General features: G+C 42.3%; 1 protein-coding gene across 1 annotated transcript; it reads right to left on the reverse strand.

Moving 5' to 3' along the window:
* Positions 1-7,005: 7,005 nt before the first annotated feature.
* On the reverse strand, positions 7,006-13,347 carry LOC139424290 (zinc finger protein ZFP2-like). The gene is made up of 4 exons (XM_071175985.1): positions 13,128-13,347; positions 12,580-12,677; positions 12,272-12,449; positions 7,006-8,159 (listed from the first exon to the last, which is right to left on the reverse strand). Exons 1-4 carry the CDS (start codon positions 13,345-13,347, stop codon positions 7,006-7,008), a joined length of 1,650 nt encoding a protein of 549 aa, XP_071032086.1.
* Between the last annotated feature and the right edge of the window lie 6,230 nt (positions 13,348-19,577).

Here is a 19,577-nt window from a genome sequence, read left to right on the forward strand (position 1 = left end):
TTTGTTCACAGAATCGGCAGAACGAATTCACCCCTGATCATGCATAAACACAGGTCACTTTCATAACAGCCATGTTGTATTCCTTCTATCACCTTTTCCCTCCTCTTATCACCTTCTCCCTTTGTTTATGGACTTCAATGCACAACACATCAGCTGTATGTGACCAGGAGAAAAAACCTTTCCAAGCCAAACCATTTCATAACTGAAACACACAGCTTACATTGTTGTCAACATATTAGCTAAAGTAACATCATAGTCAACATAGCTAATATAACTAACATGTTAGTAAACTTGCTACAATCATGCAGTAACGTTACAGTGAACAGTCAGTAAGCAGTTTAGCATTTACATTGGCGGACCCCGGTGGCAATAAATTAGTAAAACCAAAAGCTTACCTTGACTTGGAAGAGTTCCAGTGTTGTGTTGGATAGTCATAGCCAGCTAGCTAACATAGCATCCCTCTGTTTGAGCAGGGTGTTTCAGTAGACTAAACTAGATAGCTGCATTTGCTAGCTAAGTAAGTGAAACTGAAAGTGGAAAATAATTGACGAAATCTCTCTCTCGCTTCTCCTTTGTTTTGTTCAAAACTGTTCAACTATTGTCTTTCTCTCTCTTTGAGTCAACTACTCACCACATGTTATGCACTGCAGTGCTAGCTAGCTGTAGTGTATGCTTTCAGTACTAGATTCCTTCTCTGATCCTTACATTGGGTGGACAACATGTCAGATCATGCTGCAAGAGCTCTGATAGGTTGGAGGACGTCCTCCGGAAGTTGTCATAATTACTGTGTAAGTCTATGGAAGGGCTTGAGAACCATGAGCCTCCTAGGTTTTGTATTGAAGTCAATGTACCCAGAGGAGGATGCAAAATAGTATGTTTTAATAAATTATTTGGTGACGTGATTATATTTAGTATAGTTTTATCTAAAAAGGACAACTTGTAAATATTCAACCATTTTTATTTTTCTGAAAATAACTGAGGACGATGGTTCTCCCCTTCCTCCTCTGAGGAGACCCCACTGCACCCAAAGGACATCCAGCCAACTTGACACAATTGTGGGAAGCATTGGCGTCAACATGGGCGCTTTTCGACACCTTGTAGAGTCCATGCCCCGACGAATTGAGTCTGTTCTGAGGGAAAAGGGGAGGGTCCAACAGTCATGTGTTTAACCCTGGTTTAACAAGCACTATACTCCACCAACTGAGCTACGGAACCACAAGGAATGATCAAGGAATGACGCAGATAAACAGACAACCTGAATTTGAAAAATATAATTTAATTAAAGACCGTAACATTGAAACTGACATACTTCATATTTAGTTACAATCAAATATTATTTGTCACATGCGCTGAATATTACAGGTGTTATAAGGTGTTACCGTGAAATGCTTACTGACAAGCCCTTAACCAACAGTGCAGATAAGAAAAATAAGAGTTAAGAAAATGTTTCCTAAATAAACTAAAGAAGAAAAAAAAGTAGCACAAAACAACGAGGCAAAGGGGGTACCAGTACAGAGTCAATGTGGAGGCTATATACAGGGGGTACCAGTACAGAGTCAATGTGGAGGCTATATACAGGAGGTACCAGTACAGGGTCAATGTGGAGGCTATATACAGGGGGTACCAGTACAGAGACAATGTGGAGGCTATATACAGGAGGTACCAGTACAGAGTCAATGTGGAGGCTATATACAGGGGGTACCAGTACAGAGTCAATGTGGAGGCTATATACAGGAGGTACCAGTACAGAGTCAATGTGGAGGTTATATACAGGGGGTACCAGTACAGAGTCAATGTGGAGACTATATACAGGAGGTACCAGTACAGAGTCAATGTGGAGGCTATATACAGGGGGTACCAGTACAGAGTCAATGTGGAGGCTATATACAGGGGGTACCAGTACAGAGTCAATGTGGAGGCTATATACAGGGGGTACCAGTACAGAGTCAATGTGGAGACTATATACAGGGGGTACCAGTACAGAGTCAATGTGGAGGCTATATACAGGAGGTACCAGTACAGAGTCAATGTGGAGGCTATATACAGGGGGTACCAGTACAGAGTCAATGTGGAGACTATATACAGGAGGTACCAGTACAGAGTCAATGTGGAGGCTATATACAGGGGGTACCAGTACAGAGTCAATGTGGAGGCTATATACAGGGGGTACCAGTACAGAGTCAATGTGGAGGCTATATACAGGAGGTACCAGTACAGAGTCAATGTGGAGGCTATATACAGGGGGTACCAGTACAGAGTCAGTGTGGAGGCTATATACAGGGGGTACCAGTACAGAGTCAATGTGGAGGCTATATACAGGAGGTACCAGTACAGAGTCAATGTGGAGGCTATATACAGGGGGTACCAGTACAGAGTCAATGTGGAGGCTATATACAGGGGGTACCAGTACAGAGACAATGTACTGAGGTACAGATCAGGAGCAGGTGTTGAAATAAAATACATACAGCTTCATACAGTTTGATTTAATGAGGCTTAATGACCAAAAGCACAATTCAAGTTATAAATTGTAAAAAACATGAGACAAGTGTAGAAACAGAATGTGTGTTCTTTCTTGAACTTTAAGTAGCCTTTATTTGATGTGAAATATTCCTCACGGGCACAGATCTGGGGTACCGAAACATTTCTGTAGCATTGAAGGTCCCCAAGAACACAGTGGCCTCCATCATTCTTTAATGGAAGAAGTTTGGAACCACCAACATTCTTCCTGGAGCTGGCCGCCTGGCCAGACTGAACAATTGGGGGAGAAGGGCCTTGGTCAGGGAGGTTACTGAGAACCCGATGGTCACTCTGACAGAGCTCAAGAGTTCCTCTGTGGAGATGGGAGAACCTTCCAGAAGGACAACCATCTCTGCAGCACTCCACCAATTTGGCCTTTTTGGTAGAGTGGCCAGACAGAAAGTCTGTTTGGAGTTTGCCAAAAGGCACCTCAAGACTCTCAGACCATGAGAAACAAGATTCTCTGGTCTGGTGAAACCAAGATTGAACTCTTTGGCCTGAATGCCAAGTGTCACGTAAGGGCTATTTTACCAAGAAGGAGAGTGATGGGGTTCTGCATCTGATGACCTGGCCTCCACAATCCCCTGACCTCAACCCAATTGAGATGGTTTGAGATGAGGCAGACCGCAGAGAGAAGGAAAAGCAGCCAACAAGTGCTCAGCATATGTGGGAACTCCTTCAAGACTGTTGGAAAAGCATTCCAGGTGAAGATGGTTGAGAGAACGCCAAGAGTGTGCAAAGCTGTCATCAAGGCAAAGGGTGGCTACTTTTAAGAATCTAAAATATATTTTGATTTGTTGGACACTTTTTTGGGTTACTATATGATTCCACATGTGTGATTTCATAGTTGTGATGTCTTCACTATTATTCTACAATATAGAAAATAGTTTTTAAAAAATAAGAAAAACCCTTGAACGAGTGCTTTGTCATTATTGGGTATTGTGTGTAGATTTATCAGATTATATATTTTTTCAAATATTAGAATTAGGCTGTAATGTAACAAACTGTGGAAATGTCTAGGGGTCTGAATACTTTCAGAATGCACTGTAACTACACTAAAACAACCATTTAGAACCTGGCTGTAATGTAACAAACTGTGGAAATGTCTAGGGGTCTGAATACTTTCAGAATGCACTGTAACTACACTAAAACAACCATTTAGAACCTGGCTGTAATGTAACAAACTGTGGAAATGTCTAGGGGTCTGAATACTTTCAGAATGCACTGTAACTACACTAAAACAACCATATAAACCCAACATGTAAAGCGCTGAAATAAAAAAGATCCCAGAAAGGTTTCATACGCACAATTTTTTTTTTTTTTTGCTCAAATTTTGCGCACACATTTGTTTACATCCCTGTTAGTGAGCATTTCTCCACCTGACAGATGTGGGATGTCAAAAAGCCGATTAAACAGCATGATGTCATGACAATTTTCAATCCCAATGATAACAAATGACCATCAATAGCTCTGACCCGGGATCTGTAAGACCATGGGTTTAATAATAATAATTAGTCAAAGACTCAGTTTATGCAAAAAGAGAGTACAGTTTATTCAGAGAATGTTCTGAAGGCCATTATACAAAGACATCCATTTTATAGCTGCACACCTACAGACAGTAGGTATCCTACTCACATACTTCCACACAAACAGTAGATATCCTAATCACATACTTCCACACAAACAGTAGGTATCCTAATCACATACTTCCACACAAACAGTAGGTATCCTAATCACATACTTCCACACAAACAGTAGGTATCCTACTCACATACTTCCACACAAACAGTAGGTGAGTTGTATCCTTCTCCGTAGTTCTCACCACTGTGTATCACTACCCAGCCGACAGTTCCATTCCCCCGAGATTAGGGAAACCTTGAGAAGTACTCCCTGTGCTCTCATAGGTTCCTCCGAGGCCTAGCCAGGTCGGTTCAAATACAGTTTTAATTGTTCTACGGCACCCACATACAAGTTAAAATCCTGAGCTACGCCTTGCTCAGACAGTCTGTGTTTTTCCGCTATACAGATACATTGTTTAACCTAATTCTGACTAAAACTACACACATCGTCAGATTATAATTTTATGATTCTAATCAATTTCATACAGTTTATAAGGTTTCAGAGTGGAATTATTTCATCATTATCTTTCAACATATACATTATTTTATCACGTGATCATTACACAGGTGCACCTTGTGCTGGGGGACAATAAAAGGCCACTCTAAAATGTGCAGTTTTGTCACACAATGATACAGATGTCTCAAGTTGAGGGAGCGTGTAATTGGCATGCTGACTACATGAATGTCCACCAGAGCTGTTGCCAGAGAATGTAATGTTAATTTCTCCACCATAAGCTACGTTGTTTTAGAGAATTTGGCTGTACGTCCAACTGGCCTCACATGTATGGCGTTGTATGAGCGAGCGGTTTACTGATGTCAATGTTGTGAACAGAGTGTCCCATGGTGGTGGTGGGGTTAAGGTATAGGCAGGCATAAGCTACGGACAACGAACACAATTGGATTCTATCGTTGGCAATTTGAACGCACAGAGATACCGTGACGAGATCCTGAGGCCCATTGTCGTGCCATTCACCCGCCTCCATCACCTCATGTTTCAGCATGATAATGCACGGCCCCATGTCAGAACGATCTGGACACAATTCCTGGAAGCTGAAAAATGTCCCAGTTCTTCCATGGCCTGCATACTCACCAGACATGTCACCCATTGAGCATGTTTGGGATTCTCTGCATTGATGTGTATGACAGTGTTTTCCAGTTCTCGCTAATATGCAGCAACTTTGTACAGCCATTGAAGAGGAGTGGGACAACATTCCACAGGCCACAATCAAAAGCCTGATCAACTCTAGGCAAATGGTGGCCACATCAAATACTGACTGGTTTTCTGATCCATACCCCTACCTTTTTCTTAAGGTATTGTTGACCAACAGATGCATAGCACTATTCCCAGTCATGTGAAAACCATAGATTAAAGGCCTAAATAACTTATTTCAATGGACTTTTTTCTGTAAATCAGTCAAATCTTAGAAATCAATGCATTTTGTGTTCATATTTTTGTTCATTTACAAAATTGGAAATGATGCAGACAATTACATTGATGGAATCAACAATCTATGTTCAATATTAAAGCTGATCTTCCCCCAAGGACTGAGATACAATCTATCTTCCCCCAAGGACTGAGTTACAATCTATCTTCCCCCAAGGACTGAGTTACAATCTATCTTCCCCCAAGGACTGAGTTACAATCTATCTTCCCCCAAGGACTGAGTTACAATCTATCTTCCCCCCAGGCCTGAGTTACAATCTATCTTCCCCCCAGGCCTGAGTTACAATCTATCTTCCCCCCAGGCCTGAGTTACAATCTATCTTCCCCCCAGGCCTGAGTTACAATCTATCTTCCCCCCAGGCCTGAGTTACAATCTATCTTCCCCCCAGGCCTGAGTTACAATCTATCTTCCCCCCAGGCCTGAGTTACAATCTATCTTCCCCCCAGGCCTGAGTTACAATCTATCTTCCCCCCAGGCCTGAGTTACAATCTATCCTCCCCCCAGGCCTGAGTTACAATCTATCTTCCCCCCAGGCCTGAGTTACAATCTATCTTCCCCCCAGGCCTGAGTTACAATCTATCTTCCCCCCAGGCCTGAGTTACAATCTATCTTCCCCCAAGGACTGAGTTACAATCTATCCTCCCCCCAAGGACTGAGTTACAATCTATCCTCCCCCCAGGCCTGAGTTACAATCTATCTTCCCCCCAGGCCTGAGTTACAATCTATCTTCCCCCCAGGCCTGAGTTACAATCTATCTTCCCCCCAGGCCTGAGTTACAATCTATCTTCCCCCAAGGACTGAGTTACAATCTATCTTCCCCCAAGGACTGAGATACAATCTATGTTCAATATTAAAGCTGAACTTCCCTCAGGGACTGAGATACAATCTATCTTCCCCCAAGGACTGAGTTACAATCTATCTTCCCCCAAGGACTGAGATACAATCAATGTTCAATATTAAAGCTGACCTTCCCCCAAGGACTGAGATACAATCTATGTTCAATATTAAAGCTGACTTGAGTTACTGAGTTGGGAATAGAACTGGATTTTATTTCTCTCAAAATGGGAGCAAAGTACCATATACAAAATACAGTAGACTTAGCCCATTTACATGGACATTAAGACTTAGCCCATTTAGACTTAGCCCATTTAGACTTAGCCCATTTAGACTTAGCCCATTTACATGGACATTTAGACTTAGCCCATTTAGACTTAGCCCATTTAGACTTAGCCCATTTAGACTTAGCCCATTTAGACTTAGCCCATTTACATTGACATTTATTTTGTGAAGTCAGCAAACAAATCCACAAACACAATCCACTATAATACAGTAAGTATGAAGAACACACTGTTCAGAGGCTATATCTGTCCTATATCCTACTGTTCAGCCAGCATCTGTCCTATATCCGTCCAATGTTCTACAGTTCAACATTCTACATCCTTATCTCCTGTGTGTTTTCTCTCATGTCGTTTCAGGACCCCTAACTGGTTAAAACCCGTTCCACACTGGGAGCAGTGGTAAGGCTTCTCCACTGTGTGTATTCTCTCGTGTGTTTTCAGGTTACATAAGTAGGTAAAACTCTTTCCACACTGGAAGCAGCAATAAGGCTTCTCCCCTGTGTGTGTTCTCTTATGCTCTTTCATGTGCTCTGACCGGGCAAAACTCTTTCCACACTGGGAGCAGCAGTAAGGCTTCTCCCCTGTGTGTATTCTCTCATGCGTTTTCAGGCCCCCCAACTGGGTAAAAGTCTTCCCACAGTGAGTGCAATGATGAGGCTTTTCCCCTGTGTGTATTCTCTCATGTCTTTTCAGGCTCCCTAACTGGGTAAAAGTCTTTCCACAGTGAGAGCAATGATGAGGCTTCTCAACTGTGTGTGTCCTTTCATGCCTTTTCAGGCTCCCTAAATGGGTGAAAATCTCTCTGCACTGTGAGCAGTGGAAAGGCTTCTCTCTTGTGTGTGTTCGCTCATGTGATTTCAGGTACCCTAAAGTGGTAAAACTCAACCCACACGGAGAGCATTCATAATCCTTCTCCACGGTGTGTAACCTCTCATGTGTTTTCAGGTTACATAAGTGGGTAAAACTCTTTCCACATTGGGAACAGAGGTAAGGCTTCTCCAATGTGTGCATTCTCTTATGTTCTTTCATGTGCCCTGACCGGGTAAAATTCTTTCCACACTGGGAGCAGTGGTAAGGCTTTTCCCCTGTGTGTAATCTCTCATGTGTTTTCAGGTTACATAAGTGGGTAAAACTCTTTCCACACTGGGAACAGAGGTAAGGCTTCTCCCCTGAGTGTGTTCTCTTATGTTCTTTCATGTGCCCTGACCGGGTAAAACTCTTTCCACACTGGGAGCAGTAGTACAGCTTCTCCCCTGTGTGTATTCTCTCATGTGTTTTCAGGCTCCCTAACTGGGTAAAAGTCTTTCCACAGTGAGAGCATTGATGAGGCTTCTCACCTGTGTGTGTCCTTTCATGCCTTTTCATGTTGCCCAACTCTGTAAAACTCTTTCCACAGTGGGAACAGTCGTGTTGTTTTGCCGGTTTGGACGTCTCTGGTTCCTCTGAGTCTGGTCTTTCTCCTGCCAAAGACAGAGTGTTTATTTAAATACAGACCTGAATGAAACCTCCACAACTCTTGCTAGGAGGTTAAATCAGATCCCTCAATAACCTGTTACGTTTTAACAAGCTTGGTGTGATTTTAAAACAAATGATGTTGTAAGGCTTACTGGTAATTACTGATATGTTTACATTACCTATTTTATTCATTATGTTCAATAATCTGAGGCCAGTTTTAACAATCGTAATCCTGTTTTATAAGTCAGAACACAAAAAACTACACAGTTCTATGACACTCAAAACCCAGACATCACTGGATTCCTATCAGCAGGTGGTTGTAAATATATAACCTTCATCGCTGTATGATACAGAATGTGATCTACACACTTCCTTAAACCTAAAATAAGTCCAAAACTTGTTTTTACGTCAAAGGCAGACACAAAAGCACATCATCGACCATACAGTGGGGGAAAAAAAGTATTTAGTCAGCCACCAATTGTGCAAGTTCTCCCACTTAAAAAGATGAGAGAGGCCTGTAATTTTCATCATAGGTACACTTCAACTATGACAGACAAAATGAGAAAAAAAATCCAGAAAATCACATTGTAGGATTTTTAATGAATTTATTTGCAAATTATGGTGGAAAATAAGTATTTGGTCACCTACAAACAAGCAAGATTTCTGGCTCTCACAGACCTGTAACTTCTTCTTTAAGAGGCTCCTCTGTCCTCCACTCGTTACCTGTATTAATGGCACCTGTTTGAACTTGTTATCAGTATAAAAGACACCTGTCCACAACCTCAAACAGTCACACTCCAAACTCCACTATGGCCAAGACCAAAGAGCTGTCAAAGGACACCAGAAACAAAATTGTAGACCTGCACCAGGCTGGGAAGACTGAATCTGCAATAGGTGAGCAGCTTGGTTTGAAGAAATCAACTGTGGGAGCAATTATTAGGAAATGGAAGACATACAAGACCACTGATAATCTCCCTCGATCTGGGGCTCCACGCAAGATCTCACCCCTTGGGGTCAAAATGATCACAAGAACGGTGAGCAAAAATCCCAGAACCACACGGGGGGACCTAATGAATGACCTGCAGAGAGCTGGGACCAAAGTAACAAAGCCTACCATCAGTAACACACTACGCCGCCAGGGACTCAAATCCTGTGTCCCCCTGCTTAAGCCAGTGCACGTCCGGGCCCCTCTGAAGTTTGCCAGAGAGCATTTGGATGGTTCCAGAAGAAGATTGGGAGAATGTCATTTTATGTCATTTTATTTTACCTTTATTTAACCAGGTAGGCCAGTTGAGAACACCTTTATTTAACCAGGTAGGCTAGTTGAGAACACCTTTATTTAACCAGGTAGGCCAGTTGAGAACACCTTTATTTAACCAGGTAGGCTAGTTGAGAACACCTTTATTTAACCAGGTAGGCAAGTTGAGAACACCTTTATTTAACCAGGTAGGCTAGTTGAGAACAGCTTTATTTAACCAGGTAGGCCAGTTGAGAACACCTTTATTTAACCAGGTAGGCCAGTTGAGAACACCTTTATTTAACCAGGTAGGCCAGTTGAGAACACCTTTATTTAACCAGGTAGGCCAGTTGAGAACACCTTTATTTAACCAGGTAGGCCAGTTGAGAACACCTTTATTTAACCAGGTAGGCTAGTTGAGAACACCTTTATTTAACCAGGTAGGCTAGTTGAGAACACCTTTATTTAACCAGGTAGGCTAGTTGAGAACACCTTTATTTAACCAGGTAGGCTAGTTGAGAACACCTTTATTTAACCAGGTAGGCCAGTTGAGAACAAGTTCTCATTTACAACTGCGACCTGGCCAAGATAAAGCATAGCAGTGTGAACAGACAACACAGAGTTACACATGGAGTAAACAATTAACAAGTCAATAACACAGTAGAAAAAAAGAAAAAAAAGGAGTCTATACTTTTTTGCCCCACTGTACATTGTGTGCAAAAGGCATGAGGAGGTAGGCGAATAATTACAATTTTGCAGATTAACACTGGAGTGATAAATGATCAGATGGTCATGTACAGGTAGAGATACTGGTGTGCAAAAGAGCAGAAAAGTAAATAAATATAAACAGTATGGGGATGAGGTAGGTAAATTGGGTGGGCTATTTACCGATAGACTATGTACAGCTGCAGCGATCGGTTAGCTGCTCAGATAGCAGATGTTTGAAGTTGGTGAGGGAGATGAAAGTCTCCAACTTCAGCGATTTTTGCAATTCGTTCCAGTCACAGGCAGCAGAGAACTGGAACGAAAGTCGGCCAAATTAGATGTTGGCTTTAGGGATGATCAGTGAGATACACCTGCTGGTGCAGTCAGGTCTGGAGTGTTCTTAGTTCTGCATTTTTTGAACGGAGCATGCTTATCTAAAATGGTGAGGAAGTTACTTTTAAAGAATGACCAAGCATCCTCAACTGATGGGATGAGGTCAATGTCCTTCCAGGATACCAGGGCCAGGTCGATTAGAAAGGCCTGCTCGCAGAAGTGTTTTAGGGAGCGTTTGACAGTGATGAGGGGTGGTCGTTTGACTGCGGATCCGTAGCGGATACAGGCAATGAGGCAGTGATCGCTGAGATCCTGGTTGAAGACAGCGGAGGTGTATTTGGAGGGCCAGTTGGTCAGGATGACGTCTATGAGGGTGCCCTTATTTACAGATTTAGGGTTGTACCTGGTGGGTTCCTTGATGATTTGTGTGAGATTGAGGGCATCTAGCTTAGATTGTAGGACTGCCAGGGTGTTAAGCATATCCCAGTTTAGGTCACCTAACAGAACACACTCTGAAGCTAGATGGGGGGCGATCAATTCACAAATGGTGTCCAGGGCACAGCTGGGAGCTGAGGGGGGGTCGGTAGCAGGCAGCCACAGTGAGAGACTTATTTCTGGAGAGAGTAATTTTTCAAATGAGTAGTTCGAACTGTTTGGGTATGGACCTGGAAAGTATGGGATTATTTTGCAGGCTATGGTCAAATGGTATGATGAAACCAAAATAGAACTCTTTGGTAAAAACTCAACTCGTCGTGTTTGGAGGACAAAGAATGCTGAGTTGCATCCAAAGAACACCATACCTACTGTGAAGCATGGGGGTGGAAACATCATGCTTTGGGGCTGTTGTTCTGCAAAGGGACCAGGACGACTGATCCGTGTAAAGGAAAGAATGGGGCCATGTATCGTGAGATTTTGAGTGAAAACCTCCTTCCATCAGCAAGGGCATTGAAGATGAACCGTGGCTGGGTCTTTCAGCATGACAATGATCCCAAACACACCACCCGGGCAACGAAGGAGTGGCTTTGTAAGAAGCATCCTGGAGTGGCCTAGCCAGTCTCCAGATCTCAACCCCATAGAAAATCTTTGGAGGGAGTTGAAAGTCTGTGTTGCCCAGCAACAGCCCCAAAACATCACTGCTCTAGAGGAGATCTGCATAGAGGAATGGGCCAAAATACCAGCAACAGTGTGTGAAAACCTTGTGAAGACTTACAGAAAACGTTTGACCTCTGTCATTGCCAACAAAGGGTATATAACAAAGTATTGAGATAAACTTTTGTTATTGACCAAATACTTATTTTCCACCATAATTTGCAAATAAATTCATAAAAAAATCCTACAATGTGATTTTACTGTATGGTCGATTCTGTGGGAAAGTCAACCTGAACATGTGTAACGGAGGTGAGAACGTGCCGTAAACTCACTCCACAGCTTGAAACGTCACAGATGGAGCTGTCCAACTGGTACCTTTTGTATAACTTCAATCGGTTGAAGTGTCTGGAGTTTAATTAGCCTATTCTAGAGTCTTGTAAAGATAGGGGGGTTGACTGGGACAGGCAATGTAACATCCATAATGTTTTTAGGAAAAGGTTTTGTAAAACATGCACCTTACATCAGATCATTTTGAAACTTTCTCTCTAAAGCTAACTTTCATCAAGGTTTTATATGGTCTATTGGTTTCTCTCTTTTCATTGGCAGTATCCTTATTCAGTGTTATGATATTCATAACATCCATATACACCAGTCTATCTTCCTGTCAACTAACAGAACTCTGCTGGTTGTCCTGGTAACAGATACCAGTGGGCAGATCTATTGTATTTGTTCAAACTGAACTACAGCACTTACTTTGATGAGTCAAATCTGATCCTTTCTTCTCTTCTCCTCCTCTCACAGTTCCACTCAGCCCCGTTGTTTTCCTGCAGTCCACCAGCAGCACAGACAACCTCTTCATACCCAGCAGTAAGGTACTACCGGGAGAGGCACGACACGGGGACTCTGGGAGAGAGGAAGGGCTAGCGTTGTCCTGGTAACCATAAAGAGGGGACACAGACGCATATCATTATGAATGCTGATGTAACGGTTGTCATAAAATGCTTTACAGAAACCCAGACCCAGATAGAGCAAGCTGCATGCTAGACCAGACCAAGCTGTACCATCTGGTGTTCTGATCTGGAGAGACTCTTCTCTGCCTCGTCAGCATCAGGATGTTGTTGAGGCTCCGCAGAGGATCCACGATAGTCATGTCCCTCTCCTGTGTGAATGAGAACATCAAACAGATGGTAAACTTATGATCTTCTATTACAATGACTGAGTCTTACAAGAGGCATGAAAATGTCTAAAAAGGGCCTAAAATGGCCACATTCATCTTGATTTTGTAAAATATTGTTTGTGATGCAAATGTGAAAGGGTCGTTCCACAAAATGGCCTTTGTTATTTTAAGTAGAAAATATGCACCAATATTGAATTTTAAAAGCCTGTTATACTAGATGAGGGGAACTTTAATATAGACCACATGGAGAATTCAATACATCTAATTGAAAAGTCCCTAAAATATATGAACCAATGGCAGATCGACCCTTTAACAATTTATATAGTACTGAACAACATATTCAAGTGTAGAACAGAAGTATAATGCCCCTTTAAAACCACACATTAGTTCAACAACTGCATAGTTTGTGCCCGTTTTTAAGTCAGTACTCACTGGTGGTAATCGGATCTTCAGTCTCCTCTTTCACTCCCAAAACGTCTTCCTCCTCCTTTATAGAGAGAGCCTCCTCTTCCTCTTTCACTCCAAAGGGCTCTTCTTTCAATCCATTCTCTTTTTTCAATATGATAGCCTCATCTTCATAATTTTTCATTCTGTAAGCTTCTTCCTCTCTTTTCACCAGAGCTTCTTTCTCCGTCTTGCTAAGTGACCTCATGCTCCGGGCGATTAGCCTAGTGCAGTATCAATTTAACACATTTGCTAATTTAACAAGCAAATTACGTTTAAATGAAATAGTAGATACGTAAATATCATTGTGTTCTAAACACTAAGAGTAATATAAACAAGATTGGTCTAAAGATCTTTAATGTTTCGGTTTTATGTTCGCTAGCAAACCACTGCGTGGTGTGAATCAGTAGGCTCTGTCGCTGTTGAAGAAGCCTCCAGTCCCGTCCACTAGATTATGCGTCACGCAAGAAGCATCACCTGGAAAAACTCACATCGCCATCTGCTGACTGGAGTTGGTGACGTGTGGTGGTTATGTTTGTATTATCAAATGAGGAGAGACAAACTTGTCACACAAGTCAGAGTAATACAGAAGACAGCCCTATGTGGTAAAAGACCACGTCCATGTTATGGCAAGAACAGCTCAAATAAGCAAAGAGAAACGACAGCCCATCATTACAGAATGATGGGACCAAGTCATGTGACTCGAGTCCACACCTCTGGAATTATTACATAAAACCGATCAGAATGCCTAAGTCATGTGACTCAAGTATTTTTTTTTTTACATACATGCCAGCAAAGCCACTACACAACACAGCACTAAACAATACACGAATTGCACTATAACAGTGACAATCTGTTATGGCCTACATAAAGCTGTCCCAACAGCAGAGATTTATTTTCAGCACCATGGAGTGAATCCTTACCACCGCTACACCTGGTTATCAACTGAGCCTTGTCTGGCTGCTAAACAGTTAATTCAGCCTCATTTCCTGCCTTGAAAAAAACATAGCTGATGTGGCTGACAAATGTGGTTTCTACTTGCAACAGTATAACTTTAGACCGTCCCCTCGCCCATACCCGGCCTCTGCACACATCAACAACAGCCACCCACCAAGCATCGTTACCCATCGCTCCACAAAAGCCGCGGCCCTTGCAGAGCAAAGGGGAACTAATACTTCAAGGCCTCAGAGCAAGTGACGTCACCGATTGAAACGCTATTTAGCGCGCACCGCTAACTAAACTAGCCGTTCAACTATCCGTTACATTCTGACAATTGAGATGTACAAACTATAGCGTAAAGGAACGAGGAGCAGAGAACAGGCGAAACGTAATTTCGATTAAGACATTAATGAGCGAGCTAGGACGAGGTCAGCACTTTTGAAATGTTCAGCGACAGAATTCAGAACGTTGGCCGTTCTTGCATTATTCGCCCTCGCGCAGACACACTGACAGGGTTTGTTTGTGGCTGTTTTGTTTGTTTGCTTTTGGCACCTTTCAACACCCCTTATTATCACATTTACGCAAACACCCTCGTACACTACTGACTAAACACTACTGATTGACTACACACACCGTTGTTAATTGTATTTAGTTTACGTAAACTTTGATGACCTAAACCTTCCAATTCCACCATGATTCTCACCCCAAATAATTGGGATACAAATGTAAAAAGCACGTCAAACATCCTTCCTCCCAAATGAAGTTTCTACGTGAGAATTGCCAGAACAATCTGAGATACCAAAAATATTTTCCATCCTTGCTCCACCCACAAGATAAAACTGTCTTCCTATGAGGTTTAATCCAGACTAGATCTTTTCAATAAAAGAGCAGAGCACGTCATCGCAGAGTGGCTGTAGTGCTTCGTAGGATGTACTTTAATTGTGCGTTATTGTTATTTGGTAGGCTACTTAAAAGGGCAATCTGCGGTTCAAACAACAACAAATCGGTTAAAAGGTCCAAGGCAGTCATTGTCTCAATATCAAATTATTTCTGAGTAACGATTAAGTACCTTACTGGGATTGTTTTGGTCAAAAATAAACAAAAATAGATTCTTAGCAAAAGAGCAATTTCTCAGGCAAGAAATTTTCTAGGACTGTCTGGGAGTGGTCTGAGTGGTGGAGGGGGGAACTGAAAACTAGCTGTTATTGGCAGAGAGATTTAGAACTCTTTCTTATTGGTCTATTAACTCATTTACATCTTGGTGATGTCACCAGTCAGTCCAGAACTGCAACCCAACCAAAACAAGCTGAAATTTCAGGCCATCTTTAAAAAAAAAAAAAGATTTTACACTAAAAAGGATATTATCATATTTTGTTTTCACAATTTCCCAGTATTATTCCAACCTCAGTGTGGAAGTATACATAAAACACAGGAAAATCACATTTGGAATTGAATATTCATTGTTTGTCACACAGATTCTGGATGGTACGTGGTGAAAGAAAGAACTGTAATCCAGGTGAGGTGTAACAGATTCCTGGATGGTACGTGGTGAAAGAAAGAACTGTAATCCAGGTGAGGTGTAACAGATTCCTGGATGGTACGTGGTGAAAGAAAGAACTGTAATCCAGGTGAGGTGTAACAGATTCCTGGATGGTACGTGGTGAAAGAAAGAACTGTAATCCAGGTGAGGTGTAACAGATTCCTGGATGGTACGTGGTGAAAGAAAGAACTGTAATCCAGGTGAGGTGTAACAGATTCCTGGATGGTACGTGGTGAAAGAAAGAACTGTAATCCAGGTGAGGTGTAACAGATTCCTTGATGGTAAGTGGTGAAAGAAAGAACTGTAATCCAGGTGAGGTGTAACAGATTCCTGGATGGTAAGTGGTGAAAGAAAGAACTGTAATCCAGGTGAGGTGTAACAGATTCCTTGATGGTAAGTGGTGAAAGAAAGAACTGTAATCCAGGTGAGGTGTAACAGATTCCTTGATGGTAAGTGGTGAAAGAAAGAACTGTAATCCAGGTGAGGTGTAACAGATTCCTGGATGGTAAGTGGTGAAAGAAAGAACTGTAATCCAGGTGAGGTGTAACAGATTCCTGGATGGTAAGTGGTGAAAGAAAGAACTGTAATCCAGGTGAGGTGTAACAGATTCCTTGATGGTAAGTGGTGAAAGAAAGAACTGTAATCCAGGTGAGGTGTAACAGATTCCTGGATGGTACGTGGTGAAAGAAAGAACTGTAATCCAGGTGAGGTGTAACAGATTCCTGGATGGTACGTGGTGAAAGAAAGAACTGTAATCCAGGTGAGGTGTAACAGATTCCTGGATGGTACGTGGTGAAAGAAAGAACTGTAATCCAGGTGAGGTGTAACAGATTCCTGGATGGTACGTGGTGAAAGAAAGAACTGTAATCCAGGTGAGGTGTAACAGATTCCTTGATGGTAAGTGGTGAAATAAAGAACTGTAATCCAGGTGAGGTGTAACAGATTCCTGGATGGTAAGTGGTGAAAGAAAGAACTGTAATCCAGGTGAGGTGTAACAGATTCCTTGATGGTAAGTGGTGAAAGAAAGAACTGTAATCCAGGTGAGGTGTAACAGATTCCTGGATGGTAAGTGGTGAAAGAAAGAACTGTAATCCAGGTGAGGTGTAACAGATTCCTGGATGGTAAGTGGTGAAAGAAAGAACTGTAATCCAGGTGAGGTGTAACAGATTCCTTGATGGTAAGTGGTGAAAGAAAGAACTGTAATCCAGGTGAGGTGTAACAGATTCCTGGATGGTACGTGGTGAAAGAAAGAACTGTAATCCAGGTGAGGTGTAACAGATTCCTGGATGGTACGTGGTGAAAGAAAGAACTGTAATCCAGGTGAGGTGTAACAGATTCCTGGATGGTACGTGGTGAAAGAAAGAACTGTAATCCAGGTGAGGTGTAACAGATTCCTGGATGGTACGTGGTGAAAGAAAGAACTGTAATCCAGGTGAGGTGTAACAGATTCCTTGATGGTAAGTGGTGAAAGAAAGAACTGTAATCCAGGTGAGGTGTAACAGATTCCTGGATGGTAAGTGGTGAAAGAAAGAACTGTAATCCAGGTGAGGTGTAACAGATTCCTTGATGGTAAGTGGTGAAAGAAAGAACTGTAATCCAGGTGAGGTGTAACAGATTCCTGGATGGTAAGTGGTGAAAGAAAGAACTGTAATCCAGGTGAGGTATAACAGATTCCTTGATGGTAAGTGGTGAAAGAAAGAACTGTAATCCAGGTGAGGTGTAACAGATTCCTGGATGGTAAGTGGTGAAAGAAAGAACTGTAATCCAGGTGAGGTGTAACAGATTCCTGGATGGTAAGTGGTGAAAGAAATAACTGTAATCCAGGTGAGGTATAACAGATTCCAACTGATATGAAAAATGGTCACCTTTAAAAAGGTACAAAAAATGATGAAGTAGCAGGTAACTTAAATCCAAATGAAAACGGTACTAAACTGTAGCTCTACTTGGCGTCTTCCAGTTCCTATCAGGCTTCACTCACCTGAGTAGTGATAGTAGTAGTAGTATTAGTACTACTGATGCCATCTTACCCACAACCTATTTAGTGCCTTACCTTATTGCCTTACCTTAGTGCCTTACCTTAGTGCCTTACCTTAGTGCCTTACCTTAGTGCCTTACCTTATTGCCTTACCTTAGTGCCTTACCTTATTGCCTTACCTTAGTGCCTTACCTTAGTGCCTTACCTTATTGTCTTACCTTAGTGCCTTACCTTATTGCCTTACCTTATTGCCTTACCTTAGTGCCTTACCTTATTGCCTTACCTTATTGCCTTATCGTATTGCCTTATCATATTGCCTTACCTTAGTGCCTTACCTTAGTGCCATACCTTATTGCCTTATCGTATTGCCTTACCTCAGTGCCTTACCTTAGTGCCTTACCTTATTGCCTTACCTTAGTGCCTTACCTTAGTGCCTAACCTCCCTAATCTTACCTTATTTGCACACACTGGATCTAGACTTTTCTATTGTGTTATTGACTGTACATTTTGTTAATTCCATGTGTAACTCTGTGTTGTTGTTTGTGTTGCACTGCTTTGCTTTTATCTTGGCCAGGTCGCAGTTGAGGGAGAGGTTGTTGTCCTGGCACCACACTGCCAGGTCTCTGACTTCCTCCCTATAGGCTTTCTCATCGTTGTCGGTGATCAGGCCTACCACTGTTGTGTCATCAGCAAACTTAATGATGGTGTTGGAGTCGTGTTTGGCCACGCAGTTGTGGGTGAACAGGGAGTACAGGAGGGGACTGAGTACACAATCCTGAGGGGCCCCAGAGTTAAGGATCAGCAGGGCAGACGTGTTGTTGCCTGCCCTTACCACCTGTGGGCGGCTCGTCAGGAAGTCAAGGATCCAGTTGCAGAGGGAGGTATTTAATCCCAGGGTCCTTAGCTTAGTGATGAGCTTTGTGGGCACTACAGTGTTGAACGCTGAGCTATAGTCAATGAACAGCATTCTCACATAGGTGTTCCTTTTGTCCAGGTGGGAAAGGGCAGTGTGGAGGGCGATTGAGATTGCATTATCTATGGATCTGTTTGGGCGATATGCGAATTGGAGTGGGTCTAGGGTATCTGGGAGGATGCTGTTGATGTGAGCCATGGCCAGCCTTTCAAAGCACTTCATGGTTACCAACGTGAGTGCTACGGGTGGCAATCATTTAGGAAGGTTACCTTCGCTTCCTTCGGCACAGGGACTATGGTGGTCTGCTTGAAACATGTAGGTATTACAGACTCGGGTCAGGAAGAGGTTAAAAATGTCAGTGAAGACACTTGCAAGTTGGTCCGCATATGCTTTGAGTACACGTCCTTGTAATTCGTCTGGCTTTGTGAATGTTAACCTGTTTACAGGTCTTGCTCACATCGGCTACCGAGAGGGTTATCACTCAGTCATCCAGAACAGCTGGTGCTCTCGTGCATGCTTCAGTGTTGCTTGCCTCGAAGCGAGCATAAAAAGGCATTTAGCCTGTCTGGTAAGCTCGCGTCACTGGGCAGCTCGCGTCTGGGTTTCCCAGTCAACAACTGTTGTCATAACAACGTTGTCACATTTTCATACATGTTTAGCTTGATAACTTCTACACAAATTAACTAAATAAGATACAGTGACTAAATTAATCAAAGTCAAATACATTTGAAATATGTTCTGTTTTTATTTTTTTGTTGCTTGGAGACGTAAAGGTCAGGCTAACAAAGTAGGCCTGTTTTTTGAGTAAGTTTTCATACAATTTGATTTCATGTGGCCACAAACCAAAGAAACCCATTGCAATTTTTTTAAAAGTCAGAACACACTCAATCCCAAAGATCAGAGACTATTTAAGTTGTGATAATAGTACATCTTAAATACAAGCAAGTGAGATCTGTCTCGCTGATCATAGTCAGGGAAGAACAAAAAAAAAATGCAGATAGTTGCATGTCCCTTCATATAGAGGAAGGTGATAATAGTACTTAATTAATGCAACAGTTACAGACGACAATG

The sequence above is a fragment of the Oncorhynchus clarkii genome, chromosome 13, assembly GCF_045791955.1.
Source record: "Oncorhynchus clarkii lewisi isolate Uvic-CL-2024 chromosome 13, UVic_Ocla_1.0, whole genome shotgun sequence".
In the NCBI taxonomy this organism is placed as follows: domain Eukaryota; kingdom Metazoa; phylum Chordata; class Actinopteri; order Salmoniformes; family Salmonidae; genus Oncorhynchus; species Oncorhynchus clarkii.

Excerpts from the sequence above, each read along its gene's own strand:
- LOC139424290 (XM_071175985.1), bottom strand. The coding sequence starts at position 13,347 with ATGAGGTCACTTAGCAAGACGGAGAAAGAAGCTCTGGTGAAAAGAGAG. Across the intron at positions 12,678-13,127 it reads TGAAGATCCGATTACCACCA|GAGAGGGACATGACTATCGT; the intron begins GTGAGTACTGAC and ends TCATTCACACAG. Across the intron at positions 8,160-12,271 it reads ATCAGATTTGACTCATCAAA|GAGAAAGACCAGACTCAGAG; the intron begins GTAAGTGCTGTA and ends TGTCTTTGGCAG.